We start from the raw sequence: 23,615 nt of genomic DNA, 5'->3' as shown, positions 1-23,615 counted from the left end.
AGTCAGCAATGCAGAGGACCAGGCAAAGTATTTTATGCTCAGGAGAGCCCAGAATTCAGGCTGGAACAATTGTGAATACCTAAGGTCCTGAAAGCAGATTTCCCCCTACCAGCTTACATTTATTTTTGGACATTCGGTGGTTTCAATGTCCAGATGATGACATTCACTGTTATAGACTTTGGATAGGCTTGGAGTTAATGTTTGAATGGTCTTTGGGGCAATGGGAGTTGAAATGCAGGGTAATACGCACCATGCCTTCTGTTATACTGCTTTGGATAAATTGGAACATTGCAGAATGTACAAAGGTTTGATGGATGGATGTCTTAATTTTTTTCCTGTAACAGCTTATGAATGTGAATCATTGGAAATTAATGATTCTGTCAAGAAGAAAATGGAAGCCTTGTTATGTGATGCTGCCAAAAAGTCTTGTTTATCTCCAGGACAAATGGAGGATGAATACTTCAGCGGTATAATGACTGGCAATGCAAACCTCTCTTGCTGTCTAAAATGAATCCGTACCAGCTCGCTTACTTGAGTCCACCCACATCAGAGAAAATTGTAGAACTCAGCTCTTTAAAATTGTGATGGAGCAATTGTGGTGGTGGTCCAGCCCGGTGACTCTGTCTGATAGATGAAAGTGTAACAAATCACAGCAAGATCAGCAGAAGCATGCAGAAAACTCTGAGTAGAAGGGTCCTTTAAAAAAAAATGCCACGAACATGCCAGGTCTAAGATCCTGCCTAAGCAAGTTAAATCCTTTATTTCCAGGAAATGCAGAAAAGGGGGTGACAGACGTCATAATAGCATCATTTGTGCTTACAGCACTTTGCATTTTCATGGATAAAAAGTCAGCCTCTCCTTGCAGAGGAAGTGAGTGCAATGATCCTCCCTCCCCCCCTCTCTTTTTTGCTGTATCTTAAGCAGTGGCTTGGGTGGTAGACCTGTAATAGATGGGTCAGTGCCAAACAGCTTTGCCTTACTTACTTACTTACTTACTTACTTACTTACTTACTTACTTACTTACTTACTTACTTACTTACTTACTTACTTACTTACTTAGCAGAAGAATCTCTGTATTAAGGATGAAAAGAGAAGGTGAAGACCTCAACTGAGCTTTTCAGTGTCATTTCTCGGGTGGTCCTTATTTTCTATTCTAGTGTTTGCATGGCGCTTGATTGTCTTCCTTGATGGTATCTCCTTTGGGTTTTTTTTTCTTTTTCATATGATTTAGGAAGGTGCATTGTCCTGAATCACAGCTTTGGTCCAGTGCTACGTATTCTGATTACCTCTCCAAGATCTAGCAGGGATTCTGTGCTGCTACCCTATTAGATGTACAAAGCATTAAACCTGGGAACTTCTCTAATGCAAAATATGCATTCTGTCACTTTGCTGTGACTCCTCCCAGCTAGGCGGTGCCTCTGTGCTTGTTAAAAGATGTCAGCTGTATCCCCCTTTAGTGCTGGAATCCTTTAGCTTGGTCAGCTATGATAGTACTGTAGAATTAGGTCGTATGTCTTATAGTTTTGCTTTTGATAATATGATATAGACATCAAATAGGAACTGTGTGAAATACCTCTAGATCCTCCCAGTGAAAAGCATTAAATTAATGCTTGTGACATGGCTTGGCTGCATTCTTTCTTTACACCTTTGAAATTTATCACTCTATTGGGTGATTAATTGCAACCTTTTATAGGAAATTTTGATTCATGGCATGTTCAGAAGGAAATTGTAATGCAGGATTACAATAAAGCAACTTCTAAAGCTCTCTAGTCTTCTTAGAAATATTCTCACTTCTGCATATATTTGATATTTGATGAGGTATAAAGATTTATAGTTGTTAACTGGTAAAATCTAGAGGAGTGCATTTTTTCCCATATACTTTCATTCTGGCCCATTCATCTGTCTGAGATCATTCAAAGCATCATCGCAGAATGAATCAGACATCCTATTCTGATTTTTTCCCTGCACTTCAGAAAACTGCTTAAGAAAAATTTGTCCACTTAAGGTATTGGACTTGAGAGTGCATGACAGTCCAAGGTTACCCATCAGGTTTGTATGGCATGAGTAGGGTTTAAATCATCTTCAAGGTGTGGGTGCTGACCTTTAAGGTCTTACGCGGCCTGGGACCCTCGTACCTCCGGACCGCATTACCCCATATGTCCCGGTTTGACCTCTGTGTTCAGCAGAGGCCAATCTACTGGAGGTCCCTGGCCCCTCAATGATGCAGCTGGCCTCCACTCAGGCCAGGGCCTTTACGGCTCTGGCGCCGGCCTGGTGGAACACTCTCCCTCCAGCTGTCCGGGCCCTGTGGGACCTTGGTGATTTTCGCAGGGCCTGTAAGACTGAGTTGTTCCACCGGGCCTTTGGAGAGACCAGCCGCTGAGTGTGCCCCCTGTCCCCTCCTCTCTGCTACATATGTGTCCCTTAACATCATTGGGACCCACCGTCTCCCCCCCCTCCTTTTCTGGGAGGGTTAAGTTTAAGTAAGGGTTTTTCATGAGATGCCTATGTTAGGAAATAACCGCTGTTTTAAATGGGATTAATTTTATAGTGATGGAGCTTGAATATTAATTATCATTATTTATTCGCTCCTCTAGTGATGATGTATTTATGATGATTTTATGTATGATGTTTTATGTTGTATACCGCCCAGAGCCCTTTGGGGATAGGACGGTATATTAAATCAAATAAATAAATATAAATAAATAAACCTGAGTCTTTCAAGTCTAAGGCACTTTCGCACATGCAGAATAATGCACTTTCAATCCACTTTCACAATTGCATGTGGATTTTGCTGTTTCATACAGTAAAATCCAGCTTTAAAGTGCATTGGAAGTGGATTGAAAGTGCATTATTGTGCATATGTGAAAGTGCCTTAGACTTGAAAGACTCCGGTTTAAACCCTACTTATGCCATCAAACCTGATGTATGGACCTGTCATACACTCTCAGTCCTGACGATGGCTTGTATGTGGATGGGAGATCTTCAGCGAATGCCAGGCTCTTAATCTGGAGGCAGGCAATGGCAAACCATCTCTGAAAGTCTCTTGCCGTGAAAACCTTGCTTTGCCCTACCATAAATCACCATAAAGCAGCTGAGATCAGACAGAAAAAAAAGACACAGTTGACCAACTCCACATATTACTTTCCAACCTGTGGGATTTTTTACTATTTCAGGAAAAAAAATTTGCTTGAGCAAAATAATTTATTTTACTGGGTCTCCTGCCATTGCTGAATCTGTGCCTTGATGCAGTGAAACTACTATAAAAGGAACATTTTTATTAACTCGTATTTGCAAAACCATAGAGGTACAAGGCCAAAACGAAACAGATTCACTACTGTAAGGAATGTACTGAGAGGGTTTGCGGTTTTTGTTTAGTTACATGTGTGTTCACGCAAAAAACTATTTATTACCCATACATTTTAGTATTAGTTCAAAATAATAAAATTCAGTAAAAGTGTATATTTACTTGGGTGTGTTTCTAATTAATATGCTTGAATGTTGGGCTATGTTAGTTTGTGTTGAGAAACAGAAAAATGGTTTTAAAAAATGATAGCAAATCTACCCTTCTCCAATTCATGGAAGACTTAAGACAACCACAGTGCACTGAGATCTATGTCAGTCTTGGATATTTGACAATTCCAGCATCTGGGGTCTACACTATTTCAAAAACAATTTTTGAAGCATATTGAGAGTCTTGGGTGGTGTCGGAGTCCAATTACTTATCAAACACCTTCAGACAATACAACTGAGCTTTATTTATCCCACCCTTGTCCCTGCAAACTGGATTAAGACAATCATCTCTCAGCCGAGAAAAGTAGTCACACGCTCTGTTCCTTATCAAGTTTTTGTTTAGGATGGGGCAAGCTGGCAGGACAAGGTGGTCATCATGGTCAGCCTCTTTGTCAGCTAAAAGGCTAAACCAATAGAAACACAACAACAGGTATCTGATCATCTGCTTCTTCTTCTGACATTGGTGGCAAAATGTCTTCAGGATGGTGCCGGGCCTGTACCCAGAGACATCTGAGAGAGGTTTGCACTCTTGTGTATGGTGCATGTGTTGAGTCAATCTTAGCGGTACTTTTCCCACCACCTTCACTGAAAGTTTTGATTTAAAGGTGTGTACCCTGTGAAATTCTTACAGCCTCAGTACAGTTAAATTCTAGGTCAAATATTGTAAAGATCATTTTCTTTCACAAATAACTGAGCTTAGTGTATTTAATATTTTTCTTATATGCCTTTTCAGAATTATAGATCAGCGGTTTGAAAGAGTTTCATATTTTGTCTTTGGAGATTTCAACTTTCGACTGGATGCAAAGTCAGTGGTAGAGGTAGGATCTTCTCCTTTCATTTCATCTGAGATTTTTCATCTAAAAAAGAGTGCTTAAGAGTGCTGTAGAAAAAACAAGCATTGATAATGAGAAAAAGAAGATGACATTGGTCAGCAAGTTAACTGTAGCCTTCTTCAATCTGGGCGTCTTCTCTTACTGTTACAGCACAGGCATAGCAAGGGGGAAAAGTTCCCGGTGCACTGGTGCGTCCTCCGCCCTAGAATGCCCCCGCCACGCCCCCATAGGGGCGTGTGCCCAGTGCGTCCTGTACCCCCCGTCCTCTTAGAGCTATGCCTCTGTGTTACAGTAGCACAAAGTTGCTAAAGCAGGGTACAGGACAAAATACAAGTCGCGTGAATTTAACAGATATCTTAATGTGTCTTTTTGAAAAATCCATTATATAGTGGTAAAGGAAAAAAAGTTTATTCTCTGTTGCCCATAAGCTAACTTCAGTAAATAAAATAGATCCATTAAGTGCTGTCCAGTGGAGACATTCTGGCCAGTGAACCTTCTAAACCTGGGCTGTGTGCAAGGTGTGTCCTCTCCTTTTCTGGTACCTGCTTTGTGGACAAAGTTACTACTACAGTTTGGGAATCATTCGTTTGATGACAGTCAGAACTAAGTTTGTATTTGTTTAGATAAGTTTTTATTTAGTATCGACCAAAAGTGTAGAATGTATACTATCATTTGTGCCTTCTTTCTTCTTGGTGACTGGTACAGCTATCTTGTTTTGCTCTTTCGTTACTCTACCACAACCCTGGATGTGACTTTAAATAGGTCAGGTCTTGTGCGGACTGCTGGTGGCCCGTTAGTAGAAGGCACACTTACCACTAGCAATCACTTTATTTTTATCCAGGCTCCTAATTACCAAGAAAAACACAGTGCCTATACCCTACACCAGGGGTGTCCAACTCTGGTGCTTCAGATGTTCATGGACTACAATTCCCTGGCCAATTGGCCATGCCAGCAGGGGCTGATGGGAATTGTAGTCCATGAACAACTGAGCGCCAGAGTTGGACACCCCTGCCCTACCCCCTTCTTTGCCCATTGACTTCACTAGATATAGAAAAGTATAACTCTTATTTAGGATTGACCCCCCCCCCAAAAAAAAAGGCTGGGAGAGATCAAGGGTGAGCCAGAGATCTAACCATACTCATCATTCTCACTCTTTTTATGACTTTGTTGTTCCTGATCATTAACCAAGGAGCAGCATTTATCTGTGTTTTCCATGCAAGCTTACAGAATGAAATACAACATAACCTTAACATAAACACAATTGTTTATTATAGGCATGCAGAGGTAATAGACACACATGCACTTGTATTGGCAAAAGTTTCTTAGCCACAGGAGGAAGGCAGTGAACTGGCTGAAAGTGTTCATTGTGCCCAAAGAATTGCCATTCTGTATGTTGAAACAAGTGTGACTAATGTCTGCCTGGGATCTTCAGCACTATGGTCCGTGTTGTTGCTTCCACTATGCAAACTGTACTTGAAGGGCTATTTGAAACAGTGGCCCAATATGTAGGTTCTGTGTGCATTGGAGTGCAGAATTAAGACGCACAAAATTAACATGCACTATGAAATAATAAGTAACATGTGCTGTGAATGATGGGATTGTATGTTAGCCTGAGACTCATTTCCCTGCCTTATTGGATGTAGAATATTCATTCTGGCTTAGAATGTGACTTGACCCATTTCTTCGGAAATTGTTCTGCATTAGGAACTGAAAGGCAGATGAATCTGTATGACTTGGCCAACCTTCTGTATTTGTCATGAGTTGTCGTGCTGTCCATCCTCCCCTAGGATATTGTAATTAATATGCAGCATTTTGGAGAACATTTCCTAGGAACATTGCATCTTTCAAACCTAAGTCTTTTTTCTTTTACTTGGGTATTTTTCATTGAGGATATTGATATTCTCCTTCTCTAAATGGCTCACTTTGGAGAAAGCTGATCAACTTATTTGCAAGTATACAGTTGGTGTAGGTCTTGTTTTGGCATGTTTTGTTGAACTGCACAATTTGATATTCATGATGGCGGGACATCCTGCATTGATTGTGGAAAGGACTATCAAGTCACAGCCAACCCTAACCCTGTAGAGATTTCAAACTACAAGAAGATGTGGTTTGCCATTACTTGCCTCTGTAGCTAACGGTCTCCCATTGAAGTACTAACCAGAACCAACCCTGCTTAGCTTCCAAAATCTGGACTAGCCTAGTCACGGCTGTCTTACATTATCTTTCAATTCTGGCTAATCTCAAAATGGCTGAGAGAAGCAATTGTATTACATCTGTTTGGCCTTCCCGTTCCCCTCCCCTTTCTTTTCCTTTCTCTTTCCTTAATTTATTTTTTCCCTTTCTTCAAGCCAGTATGAATGGAGTTGTGAATATGGTCTTATAATTCCTCCTCATAGGATGCTGTTTATTATGTTTTTATGTTGTATGATGCCCTGAGCCCACATGGGGAAGAGCGTATTATAAATTCAATAAATAATAAAACAACGGCCATCTCTCAACATACCATTTATTTTGGTCTCTCACACAGAACGACTTCTTTAATGGTGCAAATTCAAGCCCTTGTCTCAAAATATTTTGTGCATGGCATTGTCCCTAATCCCTTTGCACAGAAATTTCAGTTCATATGTCAAGTGTGAAATGATTCTTGAGGTTTTTTTTTTTTTAAAAAAAGAGGCAATTCTCTTTTTTGTCACCTCCTTGCAATAAATCGCATATAGCAAGTGAATTGCACAACAAATATCCTATAATGGGAACTTCTAATAATAACCTTCCCCAATCCTGATGTGGCTGTTTTCATTTCCAGAGTGCTTTATGAACATTAATTCAAGTTTGCTACATTCATACATCTACGGTTAGAGACAGCATTCAGTTTCCACATGAATCAAAAATTCTACCCATCAGCTTCACAAGCTATGAAGAAATATTGCAAATCCTTTATGATGTCTTTAAGCAAAATTAGTGTATTCTACCCTTCTGTGTGATATGAAGCCATTTTGTGAAAGTTCTTATTATGATAATAGTCAAGGTGAGATAGCAAGATGGCATGGAAAGTTTTCTACAAATGTTCTTTCAAATACTATGCCTTCGTGACATACTCCGCTTACAAGAATTGAGATGCTGTATATGACATGTGAAGAAGAAGAGTCTGGATTTATTCCCTACCTTTCTCTCCTGTAAGGAGACTCAAGGAGGCTTACAAACTCCTTCCTCTTTCCACAACAGACACCTTGTGAGGTAGATGGGGCTGAGAGAGTTCTAAGAGAACTGTGACTAGCCCAAGGTCACCCAGCAGGAATTTGAAGGTGTGGGGAAACAAATCTGGTTCACCACCAGATAAGAGTCCAGCACATGTGGAAGAGTGGGGAATCAACCTCAGTTCTCCAGATTAGAGTCCACTGCTCATAACCACTGCACCATGTGATCCATCAGATGCATTATGTGTATAGTTGAAAACCAAATGGATAGTCAGAGGCTGATTCCACATGGGCCAAAAAACAGTGGTGTGAAGATGGTGTGAAAACAGTATAAACCCTTTTACACCATTTTAAACCCTTTTACACCATTTTCACACCGTTTTCACACTGCTGTTTTTGGCCCATGTGGAATCAGCCAGAGTTTATGCATAGTGACATTTCAGCATCAAAAATGGCTACATGAATCTGGTCTGGGATACCTCATTACACTTTCTTTGCCACTGTGATCATCAATGCAGTCTGAGAGCTGATCTTAAACCAGGGAAATCTGGTTTAAAATTCCTGCTCGACCATGAAACCTGTTGGATAATGTCTCTCTCATCTTACAACATTAATACAAGGATAAAGAGGTGGGTTGTAGAGAACCAGAAGTGCCACTTTGCTCTTTGACCAAGGGTGTGGTGCAAATAAAATAAATCATTGTTCATAGCATGCTTTATATGACAGTGCCATTCTAAGCAGAGTTGCACCTTTCTGAATCCTCAGAAGTCAATGGACTAGGAAGGGTGTAACTTGGCTTTAGGTGGCACAGTCAGCAGTGTAACTCACATATGCCCTACTGCCTTGCTAGGGTTGATCTGTGGCAAAGATTATTGGCTGTGGCTGAATCCCTTGCTGCACTGACAACATGGGAGGAGAATGCTGAGGTGGAAAGTAACCGCATGATTGCGTTTGTGAGGGAGCACAAGGGAGCAGTTTTGCAGTGGTAACTGTGCTAAACCAGCCTTCAGTCCCTCATGGACCCCCAGGGTGAGCTATCCCTTGGTCTGAAGCATAAGATATATCTTTTGGTATAATATTGCTCATCTCTACCTCTTCCACTGCCTGCTTCTTCACAAACCGAACAGTATTTTAGCCAGCAGATAATCTGATGTACTGTAGTGCCAAAGTTCAGCCACTGAACCATTACCCTAGGTATATGTAATGAAATTTAGCACATTTCCCCCTCTTCATCACTTTCTCTCTCCATTTAAGACAATGTTTCTGAAGGAGATGACACAGCCACATATTTTGGTACGACAGGAACCTCCAACTGCCAGATTTGATGCATTAAACTGTTAGAACTGCTTGCCTAAATAGCAGCACAAGGCAGTTCATTTCCAAAACATATTCTCAGCAGAGCTACTGAAAGAGGAGATATATAGATTGTTTCAAAAATAGATTTTCGGCATTCATATAAAATGAAGTAAATCACATGCCATATTATTGGCCCTATTAAATTATAATTAAGAAGCAATAAATCATTAACATGATTTATTTACGATTGGGGGGAAATTACTTCCTAGCATCAGAAAGTCTTTATTATGGCATTATGTTTAACTGATATAGAAAAGATCCAAGGGGAAAAGGGGGCAGATGGTTCTGAAGATCTAGAAATGCACGGGTGGGTTAATTTTTTCTTGTTGAACTAAGAATGAGTCAAAAGAATGAAATGTAGAATTAGGCCTTTTTCAACATGATCTATGTATCTTGCATAAACATCAGTGTTTGGAAGTCCCAAGAGAGAGTGAGTGATCCCTACTGAATCCCTCTAGTTGCAGACTCTAGTCCCACACAGTATAATGGTCTGAAGGGTCGCTCAGCCAGCGTGGTATAGTGGTTAAGAGAGATGGAGAACTTGGTTTGATTCTCTAATCTGGAGAACCTGGTTTGATTCCCCACTCTTCCACATGAATGGCAGATTCTTATCTGGTGAATCAAATTTGTTTCCCTACTCCCGTGGTGGCGAATCTTTGGCACTCCAGATGTTATGGACTACAATTCCCATCAGCCCCTGCCAGCATGGCCAATTGGCTATGGAATTGGCCATGCTGGCAGGGGCTTATGGGAATTGTAGTTCCTGAACATCTGGAGTGCCAAAGGTTCGCCACCACTGCCCTACTCCTACATTCTTGCTTGGACTAGTCATAGTTCTCTCAGAAATTTCTCAGCTCTACATATCTGACAAGGTGTCTCTTGTGGGGAGCGGAAAGGAAAGGAGTTATGTTCTTATGTTCTTATGTTCTTATCGGTTTGTAAGCCACCTTGAATCTCCTTACAGGAGAGAAAGTCAGGGTATAAATTCAAATGCTTCTTCTGCAGTGGCTTTTGGGGGAACTCAGGGGGCTGTTGAGGCAACTAGAAGCCGATAAACATTTCTTCCATGAACATGCTGTCTATTGGCTGCTGCTGCATGGAACTGAAGCTGTACAAATAATTTGCACATTTTAGCCTTTGCATCTAATACTCAAAGCTAAAATTGTCTCAAAACACACACGCAGACTGCGTCACTGTTGTTGATTGGGTGTCTGTCAATAAGGTAGCCAGGTTCATCAGTTGTAGCAAAAACAGACCTACATCTACCCATGGCATTTCATGGCTATTTGGCTCCACTCCTTTTCTCTGCTTCTATGTGCGATATATCTGCTGAGAATAATTCAAGCTTTTGACAAAAACTACAGTATTGTTTGCCTTTAAGTACCACAGGGCTCTTCATTCTTTCTGTTGATGTGGTTACAGTTGCTATTATTCTTTGGACCGTTTTTATGTTAATTAGTTTATTAGTTAAAGCCCACCTTTGCATTGTGCGTGGGAATGGCTGTAACTAGAAGACATAGTAATAAATGAAGTTTGCCCTCATGACATTTTATTCCACACTGCCATGATTCTAAATCATTTATGACAGCATCTCAGCACAAGACCTTCTCTCCCATCACCAAGCAGCATTATAGTACCATAGGCTTTCATGATATTTTAGACAGTGGGCTAGATCCAAGTCATAAAAATATCAAAGTAGCATTTGCTGTCTTTCTGAGGCTGATTCCGCATGGGCCAAAAACAGTGGTGTGAAAACGGTGTGAAAACAGTATAAACTCTTTTACACCGTTTTAAACCCTTTCACACCATTTTCACACTGCTGTTTTTGGCCCATGCGGAATCAACCCTAGTGAGGAAAAAGTGGAATAAAATATTTAAATATATATATTCTTAAAAACAATAAATTCCTTTTCCCTCAGAAGCTCTGGCCCCTTCTGCACGTGCAAAATAATGTGTTTTCAAACCACTTTCACAACTGTTTGCAAGTGGATTTTGCTATTCCGCACAGCTTCAAAGAGCACTGAAAGCAGTTTGAAAGTGCATTATTCTGCATGTGCGGAATGAGCCTCTGAGTGCCCCTTCCCTATAAAACTACTGCTGAGTTTCAATGAACCCTTTGAGAGAAAATACCGTGTTGAATGGGAGATGTGAGCTGGAAAGAGAAATTGGCTGAAAGCACACATATACTTCCAATATTGGTTCTAATCAATAATCTGCAACTCAGCAGCCCTGTAGAAGGCTATTATTGTAATAAGTTAGATCTGTATTTGTGTGTTGTCGTTCATTTGTTTTGCCTTTTTGGAGGTTTACTGACCAAGCTACAGTTCAGATGTTTATTCATTAAGTATTTCATTTTTGCCCCCTTTCTCATTGAGTCAAGGCAGATTATACAATGGAAGGCAATGCAGCTAAACAGCGTAAGGCATCCAACAAACAATGCCATAGTACTGGGATCACAAATATTAGAAAAATGCAAGAAAAATATCTGAGCCCTGTGGGGAAAGGGTGGGATATAAATAAAATAAAACAAATATTTCATAAATTGTGCCAAAATAGAACTACAAAACTCAGAAACAATGCAGAGTGAGATAATACATACAGTAAACACTGGAATAGACTACAAGCCTGTTCTCATTATAAATGCACCCTCCATTCTATTATGATGGTGGTAGAAACTGCTGTCAAGTCAGAGCAGACTTATGGTGATCCCATAGAGTTTTCAAGGAAAGAGGCTTTCAGACGTGGTTTGCCATTGCTTTCTCTGCATCGCTACACTGAGCTTTCTTAGTGGACTCCCATCCAAATACTAATCAGGGATGACCCTGCTTAGCTCCCAAGATCTGACAAGAGTGCGCTAGCCTGTGCCGTCCAAGTCAGGGCCCGTCCCATTATATTACAGCCCTATTCCCTTTTTTAAAAAATGCCTGCTTGAACAATTCTGATAAGTTTTACAGTTTTCTGTCCGTCTTTCATTTTCATTTTCCTCTTTCTAAGACAGACCTTGGGATTTCTCTCCAATCCTTGACCATGAACCATTACATCAGAAAAGACCTAATGGTGTTTGTGACAGGCCTGCACCCTAGTACTCTTGCTTTAGTGGAGATTCACGTAATGGCCAGAGAAAGCGGGATCTGATTGTTTTATTTGATTTCTTGTTTTAAAGCTTCAGTTCTTTGCAGTGGGCAGCACTCAAAGCCACATACAAAGTTTAAAATGCCAAACAGCAAATAAAATCCTGTTACTCTCATTGAAGATTTGTGGAAAATATTGGATGTAGTTCAAACTGACATGGGAATAATTTCCTTAGCAGGGGAGGGGGGAGCACCCCCAGTAATGCAAACATCTAACCAATTGTTAGCTCCAGTGACCACTGTGTTGCTGTAGGAAAAAGCCACCATTTAACTTGCCACTAAAAGCTTCCTGGTAAATCACCAGTCTGTCCTAACTACATTAACAGACTAAAGAATAAACATCACTTCATTGCTTTGCTACCCTGCACACCTAATCAATGGCTGGATCCACTAGCCCACTGTTAATTGGTATCTACTCTGTCACAGTTCAGATAATGTAGATGGAGGTTTTAGCTCATTATTCTTTTAATCATAGCTGTGTTCCAGCTGTGTTTGTTCTAATGGGGCAATAGCAACTTGCCTTGTTTGTACCAGTCTGTGGATTAAGGGCTGAATCTCCCATGCGCTCATACGCTACAACCTTGATTCAGTTCAGTGAAGTTCCAGTGTCACAACTGGTATTATTATTATTATTATTATTATTATTATTATTATTATTATTATTATTATTATTATTATTATTATTATTATTATTATTATTATGGTAGATTTCACAGCTGCCAGATCTTTAGCTGGTTGTTGGCCTTTCATTACAATTCGAGCCTCACCCAGAGGCCTAGGAAGTTGTAATGTATCGGCGTAGTTATTATTACTGTAGAATTTGATGGAATGCATAACTTGTGAGGAACTTTAAAAAAAAACCTTCTGAAATGACAGATGAACTCTTAAAGGGCTGTATAAGCACTTTAGTGACAAAAACCAGGAACTTTTGCCACTGATCACATTCAAGGCATACTCCCAGTTCTAGTTCTCAGAGTCCATATGGCTCTCTCCAGTTGCAGTTTAATTGGTGGAAAAATGTGGAGTTCCCTTCGCTGGAGACTGGCTGGTATCTCTGTGGGGCTTCTTAGGCTGATTCCGCATGGGCCAAAAACAGCAGTGTGAAAACGGTGTGAAAACAGTATAAACCCTTTTACACCGTTTTAAACCCTTTTACACCATTTTCACACCGGTTTCACACTGCTTTTTTTGGCCCGTGCGGAATCAGCCTTAGATAAATTGTCTTGAGAGTCCCTTGGTAGTGCTAAATAGTTTAAATATCTATTTGGGAGAGTCTCTGCCCTAAACAAAGTTTAAGGAAGGCTTTCACTGTTGTTACTACTACTGCTGTTGCTACCTTTGCTGCAAATGAACTGTAGATGCCCACTTCTAAATTTTTCATTTATATCATAGGCAAATTGTGCCGGATGTTTTATAGGAAGCCCAATTTTTTTTAATGGAATGGGTGAATGAAATGTGTCTTCCCTATGTCTTCCCTGTTTCATCGCTTAATGGCTTCTGATCTGTCAGTCAGAGTGTGTGTGTGAGAGAGAGCACAGCTTATTTCTGTCTGCTTTTCATACCTGCTCTAGTAGACCACACAGGGTTTTTTCCCCCCACATTCTGCATTTGGATCCCTTATCCCAACAACTTGTCAAGCAAAAGAAAGAACTAGTTTGCAGTGATAGTCACGCAATTTAAAAATAGTTCCCTACAGTAAATTTGGTAGTGGAATTAGTTCCATAAATCATTCCTTTCCCCATTAATTCACATGGTTGCATGGAAGTGTTAGTGGAAGGGTCACAACCCCTGTCTGTAAATTTGTAAGGCTGCCTACACACTGGTGTCCAGTGCTGGCTGTCATTTTGTGCTTTTAACATGCACGATGCCCTTTCGCCTGCATTTGTTAGAGCAGATGTCCTTGATTGATTTGCCTGGCATGAGGGAGGGTGTTGACCTGTAGGGGGTTGGCCTTTCTTTCTATAGTCCTTCAGGCAATGAAGCAGGAAACAGGGAGTTTTCTGTGCAGTGGGTAGGTCTCCTCTCTTAGGAATCACTAATCAGACATTCTGCATGATCTTTCACTGTAGTCTGTATGCTCAGGTTAACTCCGTATCTTACAGATGGAGACAGGACATGCTTTTTTCTCACTTTTTAAGTTTTCATTTTTGGAAGACCACAGGGTATTGTTTGCTTTCTTCAATGTGGTCTCAACACTTCTGCCCCTAATTACTCAAACAAGAGCTATTTTTAAATCCCTTTTTGTATCACCAACAGAAGCACTGGAAAACTTTCTCATTCATATTCAGTCACACAGATGGTCCTTGGCCAACTTTGTTCCCAGGGAAGCTGATAACAGATTAAAACAATACAATAACATGGTTATGATAACAAACAATGAATTGCATACAATACAGCAGCTTCCCGCAAACTTTTAAAATACAAGAGTTCAAAATGAAATTTAATAGTAACATAAAAACCAACAACAAAATCATCTAAAATCAAGCAAAGTCACTGAAAGCAGCAGTTTAAAATCAACACGGTAAGGCAGAAGGGAGAAAAAACTCTCTTAAACCTGCAACTGCAACAATTTTTAAATAATCCAGTAACAATATTGTAAGAGTTGCTATCGTTAGTGTATTTTTAGAGTTCTGGTGTAGTATAATAGTTAAAATGTAAGGCTCAGATCTGGACAACCCAGGCTTCAATCCCTATTCTGCCATGCAAGCTCGCCAGGTGGGGCTAGTCACACACCCTTAGCTAACCTACCTTACAGGACTTTTATTGTGAGGATAAAACAGAGATGGGAAGAATGTTGAAAGCCACCGTGGGTCCCCGCTTTGGGAAGAAAATTGGGGTATGAATGAAGTAAATTCATCGTTATCCTTTTAATACAAAGTATGCACTTGTGAGTGAATTGGTACTTGCTCCTTCTAAAGTTCACTGCTCTTGAAGAACTTCTTTTCTGATTTATTCCAAAATTCAAACTTCCTTGAGCATGAAGAACTAAGTAATTGATCCAGAATCTTGTAGATAGAGACTAAGGTACAACTTGTTTATTTTCTTCATTTATATGCCACCTTTTAAAGGGTTAGACTGAGACTGTGTGACTGGCCCAAGGTCTCCCATCTCCTGGTTCAACACTCTTAACTACTTTGCCACACTGAGATCCCTTTCGAATTACTGATCTGAACTGCATGCGATCCGTAAAGCGTAAAGCGTTCTGAACCACTCTGGCCACTTGAAATGACATCATGCTTTTTCCCATGCCTTTTTTGTGGCATGTTCCTCCAAGGTTTTTTAAAACAAAAATTTAAGAGTAACTAGTGGGGCCCAGCCACACGTTGCTGTGGCTTATTGTGGTGAAATGGGAAAGGAACAGTAGCAGCAAATCAGTTGCAGAGGCCAGCAGTATGTGCTCGTGGAAACGTGCAGGCTGATACTTCTCTTCCCTTGCATGGCACCCTTCACTTCTCTTCCCCTTGCTTGGCACCCCTCCCCCTACCTCCCTCCCCTTTCCCTTTGCTACAGTGGGTGGGTCATATCCAGATGCTGGGCCCCCTCCCTCCCCTCCCTTGCATGCCACACATCACTCTCTGTTCCCTCCCTCAGTTCTCTTCCCTTGCATGCCTCCCCCTCCCCCTCCCCCTCCGTCCCTTCCCTCTCCCTCCGCTGAATGTGTATGAAAGTAGGTGTATTGTGTGGTAGTAGTGGATGAGGCACAGAGAGTGAAAGGTACCTGTGTGTGAGGGGGGAAACCCCACCTGACATCTCACATGACAACGTGTGTATGTGTTTCACGTCCACTCGAGTTATTGCCTATGTACTGTTTCACTGCTCATATCTGGCCATCTGAGCGAACATTCTAAGGGCACGAACATTCTAAGGGTGACAGTTACACACAGGCAGCTTCATGGCCTGGTGCGCCAGGAAAAAGATGTTTTACCTGGCTCAGGTGTATTGTCTGACAGCGAGAGGTACGTAAGAACACAGTCGGGGGAATGATTAAGTGTCTGTGAAATTTTCAGAGCATTTGGTCCAGCAGGTGCGGGGTTATTCTCGAAGCAACAAACGCATGGTTCCATTTTTATATATATAGATGCTAGTGCTACAGCACCATAGCAGTTCAGTGCATCGAGAGCTGGTGATATAGCATATAATTAGACCTACATATGAGAGGGATTATTAGGGCAGTTGACAAATTACAGACTTCTTAAGTTTGAGAGCTCTGCAGTGTTGGGGGTGGGGGGAGTGGGATGAGATGGTGGAAGGGATTATTTATTTACCATCTGTATTTAATATCTTTTAATATTTATGTGATAACCATGGCCCTGCGGGGATAGGGTGGGATAGAAGTCAAACAAAATAAAATTAATAAAATTCAATAAATGTTCTTAGGACTGTGCTGCTAAGTGATTCAATGTGCATCATTTTGGATATCTACGATAGCATTAATCTTGGAACATTAAAAAAAAGTTGAAAAAGAACTTATCAAGAAAATAGGCCAGGGGGAGAGGTCCTTTCGAACGTGCTCCAGATATTTTAAACAGCACACTGCAGAGATTTAGAAGTGCAAGTAATGACTGAAAATGGGCGAAAGCAGTTTTCATTTTTTGAAAGACTGAGCCGCTATATGCCAATCGGACAGAAGTGACTTTGTCTGAGTATATATAAAAACATCTTCATTTACACCCATTTCTTGCTGTTTGCCTTTGGTCTCTTTCACTTTGCAACAGTTACTGCCTTGAAGTGTTGGTGAGTCTCTGATCCTACAAAGTACCATCTATGTTATGCTTGAGGCAACACAAATTATTTCTGAAAGAAAGATAGATAGGTAGACATGCTCTGTTTCTCGCAGTTTTTGATTAAATCTGGTTGGTATCATGTTTCATATAGTCAACAATTCAATATTATTTATCCTTCAGCAATTTGATCGATTAACAGCACTGGGATTTTTTTTCATATGCAAAACCATAAATAAACTATTATATCAATATGCTAATTTATTTCCATGGCAATTCAATAAAATAATTTGTTAAGCATCATGGCTGAAAATTTCATATTAATCTATAAATGGAAAATGTCATCCAGTCTTGCTCTATAGCAAAGATTAAGTAATTTGTTTTATTAATACTTTCTGAGTATCATTAATTCTTGAGATCCAACTGTGGCCAATTGAAGCAAAGCATATTCTTTATGAAGGCTTCAACTGTAAAAGGCAGGTACTGGCACAAATGCCTAAAGAAGGCTTCTTATTCCTAGGAAGGCCAACTTATATTCAAGCAAATCTATGATGAAGATACATAACTCCACCTACTATAGGCAATCTACATGTGTTGACAGAGGTCAGACTTGAAATACGATCCACTGTTAATATTCTAAGAGTTGGACTTCTCCATCAGCTATGGAGTTTGTAGAGAATCAGCCACGGATCCTGTACAAGGGTGGTTCACACAGAACAAGGTCACATTTGACATAAGAGCATCAGAAGAGCCCTGAACATCAGGCTGGCATTCTATCTAGACCAGAATCATATTTCACACAGTGAACAACCTGTTGCCCTGGAAGGCCAATTAACAGGGCAAAGAGGTCAAGGCCTTCCCCTGATATTGTTTCTGAACATTGGCATTCAGAGGTTTGCTGCCTATGAATGTAGAGGTTCCCTTTAATCGCCATGGCTAGCAGCCATTAATGGATCTCTTCTCCGTGAATTAATCTTATTCCCTTTGAAAGCCATCTGTGCTTGTGGCTATCACAACATTCACTGGGAGTGAATTCTGTAAGACTACACTTGTCTGTGTCATTGTCAGTATTTGTGTTAAAGTGTGTGTTGGGGAGCTGTAGCTGATTACCTTCTCTATGAAAAAAGATTACAGCATGGTGGTAATAGTTTAGAAAACATGATAACTAAGGACGTTCTTGACAGAGATGTATAAAATTATGTACACTGTACAGCAAGATGATAGAAATGTTTTCCGCTTCTTATATAATAGAAGTACTTGTAGTAATCAAATAAAATTGACAAAAAGCAGATTCAAAATGCCCTGCCCGGGATAGCCCAGGCTAACCTGAGCTCATCAAATCACTGAAGTTATGCAAGATGGACCCTTGGGAGACCACCAGATAATACCAGGGTGGCTATGCAAAGGCAGGCAAAGACAGACCATCTCTGATTGTCTCTTGGCTTGAAAATCCTTTGGGGTCTTTCTAAGCTGACTGTGACTTGATGGCACTTTCCACCAGCAATGTGTAGAATTTACTACCACAATGGCCACTGGCTTAGAAAACCTTGAAAGATGGCTAGACAGTCATAGAACATAAGTTTAGCAATGGTTGGCCACTGCTGGAAATGGGATACTGGGTTAGGCCTTCAAGACACAAGTAGATGTTATAGTAGTTCTGGGTTCAACCCAAGGTTGTCGTTGCCATTTTAAAGCTGAGCATGGACCATTTAAAAATGCTGTGAGAACCTTACCCTGACTGGGACATCCTTGTCCTCCACCATGCCTTTTCAAGTTGCTGAAACAGTCACCCCACCCCCTCATCCCCACCCCAGAGCTCTTTCAGCACTTTAAAAGGTGGGGGGGGGGGCTCACAGCATTTTTAAATATCTCAAATTGGGATTTAAAATGGCATCACTATCCCAATGTTGGATCCAGGGACTCTGTAATGTCTTAGTCTGGTGCAGCAGAGTTCTTATCATGGCTTCCTGCCACATATGTATGCTGTGAAATAGACACTTATAGCCATCACAAATGTAAGTGTGTAAACTTTTAAAACATTTCTCCACCAGCAGCAGGTGCTCTTGACGTTCTGTCATTAATATTGGTCCTTCATGTTGAAGGAAAGGCCACTGTTTAACAATTATTGGTTCTTCATTTTTGTTTGCATTTTCTTTGGCGTGGGGTTTTGTGGTGAGGAATCATGCAGCACCACTTTGGAAATCTGATGAAATCTGTAGCAGATTTCAAAAAGGTTTCCACTTTTTATAAAAGGGTGAATTATTAATTAATTACTTACTTACTTACTTAATTAATTAATTAATTAATTAATTAATTAATGCTTTGAAGGGAGGGGAAACTGCATGGAAGCTTCATTGGTCCATTGAAAATATTTTTTTGCTAAATCTTACTGTATTGTCCAGAGTGAAATACCATGTTTCCAGCTCTCAATTGTCTGGCACCTAGCACTAGCGTCATAAAACCTTTTGTTGCATGCTTCTGGAGCAGAAGTATTTTGTAGCATCCAGTGTGGAGCAATTAATTGTGGTAAACAGAGAATTGACTACAGTTGACCCCTTTTCAAGTAGACTTTCACACTGAACAAAAGGCACAGCCGTGTGGATACTAATGTTGTCACCAAATCTCCTGAGGTGGTCTCCCTCGCAGCAGAAACAGTAAATTGATAAAGGTGTGGCCGGTACTTGTGGTCAACCAGGCCAAAATTACTTACATTCTTTTATCCATTTGCGAGTGGTTGAAAGAGGGTGTTCTATTAAAATGATGCATCCTATGGGAAACTGCCTGTTTCATATATTCCCTACAGCTATTTCATGCGCTCCATTTTAATTTTGTGTATTTTTCCCCCACAGGGAAATTAAATGTCCTCTTTTTTATTTGTTTATTGCATTGGTGTGTACAGGGTAGCCAAGCCTGGCCTGGCATCCAGTGAGAGACCAGATTGGGTGGGGACATGGGGTGAGGGGTGACTGTTAGCCAGAAAAAGGCTTTAGAAATGGCTGGAAAATCACAGAATTTTTAGTGATTTCTAGAGAGAACTGGCAATTTTTTTCTTTTTCTTTTTTCTTTCTTTTACTGGCCCTTAGAGTGTCAGCAGGCCAATGACAACCCTGGGTTTCCCTTTTCAGCCATAAATTGCCAATATTTTGAAGGTAGCCAAGCTCTCTTGCTTTCTTACTAAAGTAAACAAAACTATTCTTGTGATCTGGATCAGCTAGAGTTACCAGGCCATTGCTGGGGGCAGGGGATCCCACCCTGGGTGCCTCCCCCCCCAATCAGCTGGTAGGCTAGGCCATCTGCAGCAGCAATGCAGCACTGTAACTTTAGGCTTGCATCAAAAGTGACATTATCATGTGATCAGCAATATGGGGATGCTCTGGTATTTGGGCAAAAACTTTATGGTAAAAACGACTTCCACCATATAATTTTTTGCCCAAATACCATAGCTTCCCTGTGTCACATCAATATAATGTCACTTCCAGTTCACACTGGATGTTGCCAGCTGTCCTGGCAGAGACCTGTTTTTGCTTCAGGTAAGGCCTACTCCCTCCCAGTGGTTGCCAGGAGGTGTAATCCTCTCTCCTCATGCCATTTTCCATACCCTCTCTATTTACCCTGGGCAGGGGAAAATGCAGATAACCATAAGATACCTCTGTTTCTTTTCACGATCGGTAAATAACTCATCTGAAGGTGGGGAAGAAGAGTGGGAATAGGAGAATGGCATGACTGAAGGATTCAGCCCTTCTCTTGCTTATGCCATTGCCCCTATCTGATACGGTCCCGGTTATAGCATTTTAGTAGACTGCAAGAAATTCAGTGACAGATCTCTTATCTGATTTGGTCCTTAGATTGCAGGTGTAGATTCGCATGATCCTTCTGTACAAAATTTTTTAAAATGTTCCTCTACAACTAAAAGAAATCCCTGGAACATGGAAAATTAGGTCTCAGAAAAATGGACTAATTACCCTATTACAATGTGCCAATTTTCTACATGCAGTAACTGTTTTTTGGCATGGAGAAGTGTTTGGTTATTTACAGCAAGCTCCTGTTGAAGTCAGAATTAGTGCTCCCTTGAAATGGGTTTACTATCTTATCTTTTGTTTCTGTATTGTTGTTTAGCCATACATTTCATGCAGAGCGGGATACATTTTCCCCTCCATTTTGTACTAACAGCACAATAAGTTGTTTAGTCGGAGAAGGAGAAAGGCTGGATCAGCATACTTCATTCAGCTTCACTGAAGCCCACATTCAACCACACTGGCTGTATTTAAAGAACTAGACCTATGTGATTTCAGGTATTGCTCAAAAGAAGTCAGTAGGACATAGTGGTTAGGTGTTGGACTAGGATCTGGGAAAATTGGTCACGTCACAAAAGCTTGCTGAATGACCTTGAGCCAGTCACACACTCTTACCCCTGACTCTAGCTAGTATTGGATGGCAGCCTTCTGAAGAATACCAGATGCAGAGGCAGGGAATGGCAAACCACCTCAGAATATCTCCTGTAGGATCTACAAAGTCAGGTCACTTGAAGTAGACAATGTCTACTGGTTCCCCCTTATCCACATGCCTGTTTACACCCTCAAAGAACTCTAGTAAGTTTGTAAGACAGGACTTGCCTCTGACTCTTCCTCAGCAGGTCTTGCTTTTCTACATGTTTTATAATTTTATTTTTAATTATAGATTCTACTAATTTACCAGGAACAGATGTCAAACTGACTGGCCTGTAATTTCTTGGGTCCCCCCTAGACCCTTTTCTTAAAGATTGGTGTGACATTGGCCATCTTCCAGTCTTCAGGGATGGAGGCTGATTTCAGGGATAAGTTGCATTTGTATCTGATAAAGTGAACTCTGACTCATGAATGCTAATACTCAGTGAAATATTGCTCTTCATTAAGAGGCTGCAAGGCGCAGATACAATTAGTTACAATTATTCTACAGCAGATGCAAACACCAGTTTCAACATGGCTGTGTGTGTTATACATCTTTAAGTTGCTTGTGACTTGTGGGAATTCTGTAAATTAGTGATCTGCCTGCTAGGGTTTTATATTTGTGCCCTTGTACTGCAAGGCGTACTGCTTTAGGAATATGTGGATGGGGAACCACGGGCCACGGCTTTCAAAAGTATGAGAAGAGAATTTGTTACAAAATGGGAAAATATCAAGAGTTATGCTGGTGATGTACAAACATTTGGAAGTGCTTATTAGGCACGTGAGCAAGCTTGTCTGCAATGTACTTTGCTTTCTTTGGCTTCTCCAGCATAAAAGATTTAATCTATACTAACAGGTGGATGGACTGAATGCGGTCAGCTGGTGAGAAAGCCCAGTGTACATCTAGGCTGGATTCTAGCTCTCTGATCTCTGTTCTCAGCAGCATAACCATTTTTTTAAAAAAAGCTACAATAATATAGTATTAAACTGCTGGCTTAGGGTATAAATGCACCTGAACACAAGTATAAACCAACTGTATCACAACTTTCTTGATTTCAATGGGAAAGCATTAAGAATGTGATTAACTTACCTGCAGAAACCAGCAGGACTAAACTGCACTCAACTTTGGCTAGATTGTTCCTGCTAATAGTATTGATTGCTTATAATTCTTTATTACTTATTTAGTTATAAATACACTTGTCAGATTGTCAGCAAAGCACTTTACAGTTAAAAACACATAAATTCCATGTTACAGCACAACACTAAAATATATATATATCAAATTTCCTTATCCAAACTGGTGACAAGAGACAGAGCTATAACAAAAGAGCAGCAGAAACACTTAACTAAAGAATTCCATCCTCTCAAAGGTATATTTTTGTTCTGGCCATAACTTAACAGATTTTTGTGTAAAGAGTATGGGATCGGAAGCAGTTCCGCAGCAGTGCAACTAAAATTTCAAATAAATATGTATGGAAGGTGTTTCTCATGTAAAGGTACATGCCAGCTACATTAATATTAATAATAACCACAACTAATTGCACTGGAGTAGATTTGTCATGACACTTGTAGAAAAGGCAGAGCACCAAATATAGCATTATAGCATTTCTAGAATAAGTGTAGTGTTCTCTACAAGAATATACTCTATAAGAAGAGTTTCCATGACAAGTCTATTTGATTATTAGCAATGGTTAGGGTTGCCACCCTCCGATAGGCCCTGGAGAGCTCCCATAATTGCAACTGATCTCCAGATTATAGAGACCTGTTCCCCTGGAGAAAATAGCAGCTGTATGGAGTGTTTGGCATCCCTTTCCCCAAAAATTCCACCCTCCACAAGCTCCAACCCACCTCCAAATGTCTAGGAATTTATCAACTCAAAGCTGGCAATGTAATCAGTAGTAGCCATTTATAGTGCCAGAATCGTGTGACTATAGTGGCTAGTGTATCTGACTAGGACTGGGGAGGTCCAGGCCCAAATTCCTGGTCAGATACACAGTTGACCTTAGGGCGCTCGCTCTCTTCCTCACAGTGTTGTTTTTAAAATAAAATGGAATAGGGGGAGAATTGTGTACGTTGCCCTGAGCCCCTTGGAGATAGGGTGGTAGATAAATGTGAGAGATGGTAGAACTTTTAATGGTGGTGGAAAGTGCTGTCATCCCTGCGATTTATGGTAACCTTGTAGGGTTTTCAAGGTGAGAGAGATTGGTGGTGGTTTACCATTGCCTGCCTCTGTGTTGTGGCCCTAGGCTTCCTTGGTGGTCTCTCATCCAAGTACTAAGCAGGGCCAACCCTTCTGAGATTTGACAGTGTCAGGCTAACCTGATCAGGGCTGGTAGTTCTCTTGACTGTGCATTTTGTGAAATTCCCACTTCCTCTACACTCCTGAATTCATAAGTTTTATCAAAGAAGAAGAAAAAAATCACCCATGCTCTTTTCCCAGCAT

At 40.7% G+C, this 23,615-nt stretch overlaps 1 protein-coding gene across 2 annotated transcripts in view; it reads left to right on the top strand.

The window, feature by feature from the left end:
• INPP5A (inositol polyphosphate-5-phosphatase A) overlaps window positions 1-23,615 on the top strand; it is a 309,623-nt gene that overhangs the window by 191,470 nt on the left and 94,538 nt on the right. For both annotated transcript variants that reach the window (XM_048505609.1, XM_048505610.1), the window contains exon 9: window positions 4,247-4,331. In XM_048505609.1, the coding sequence (XP_048361566.1) occupies window positions 4,247-4,331 (85 nt within the window). The remainder of the gene's footprint in view (window positions 1-4,246; window positions 4,332-23,615) is intronic.

The sequence above is a fragment of the Sphaerodactylus townsendi genome, linkage group LG08 (assembly GCF_021028975.2).
Source record: "Sphaerodactylus townsendi isolate TG3544 linkage group LG08, MPM_Stown_v2.3, whole genome shotgun sequence".
NCBI lineage: Eukaryota > Metazoa > Chordata > Lepidosauria > Squamata > Sphaerodactylidae > Sphaerodactylus > Sphaerodactylus townsendi.
Note: the sequence above shows the minus strand (reverse complement) of the source record. Positions and strands in the feature narration are given on the sequence as shown.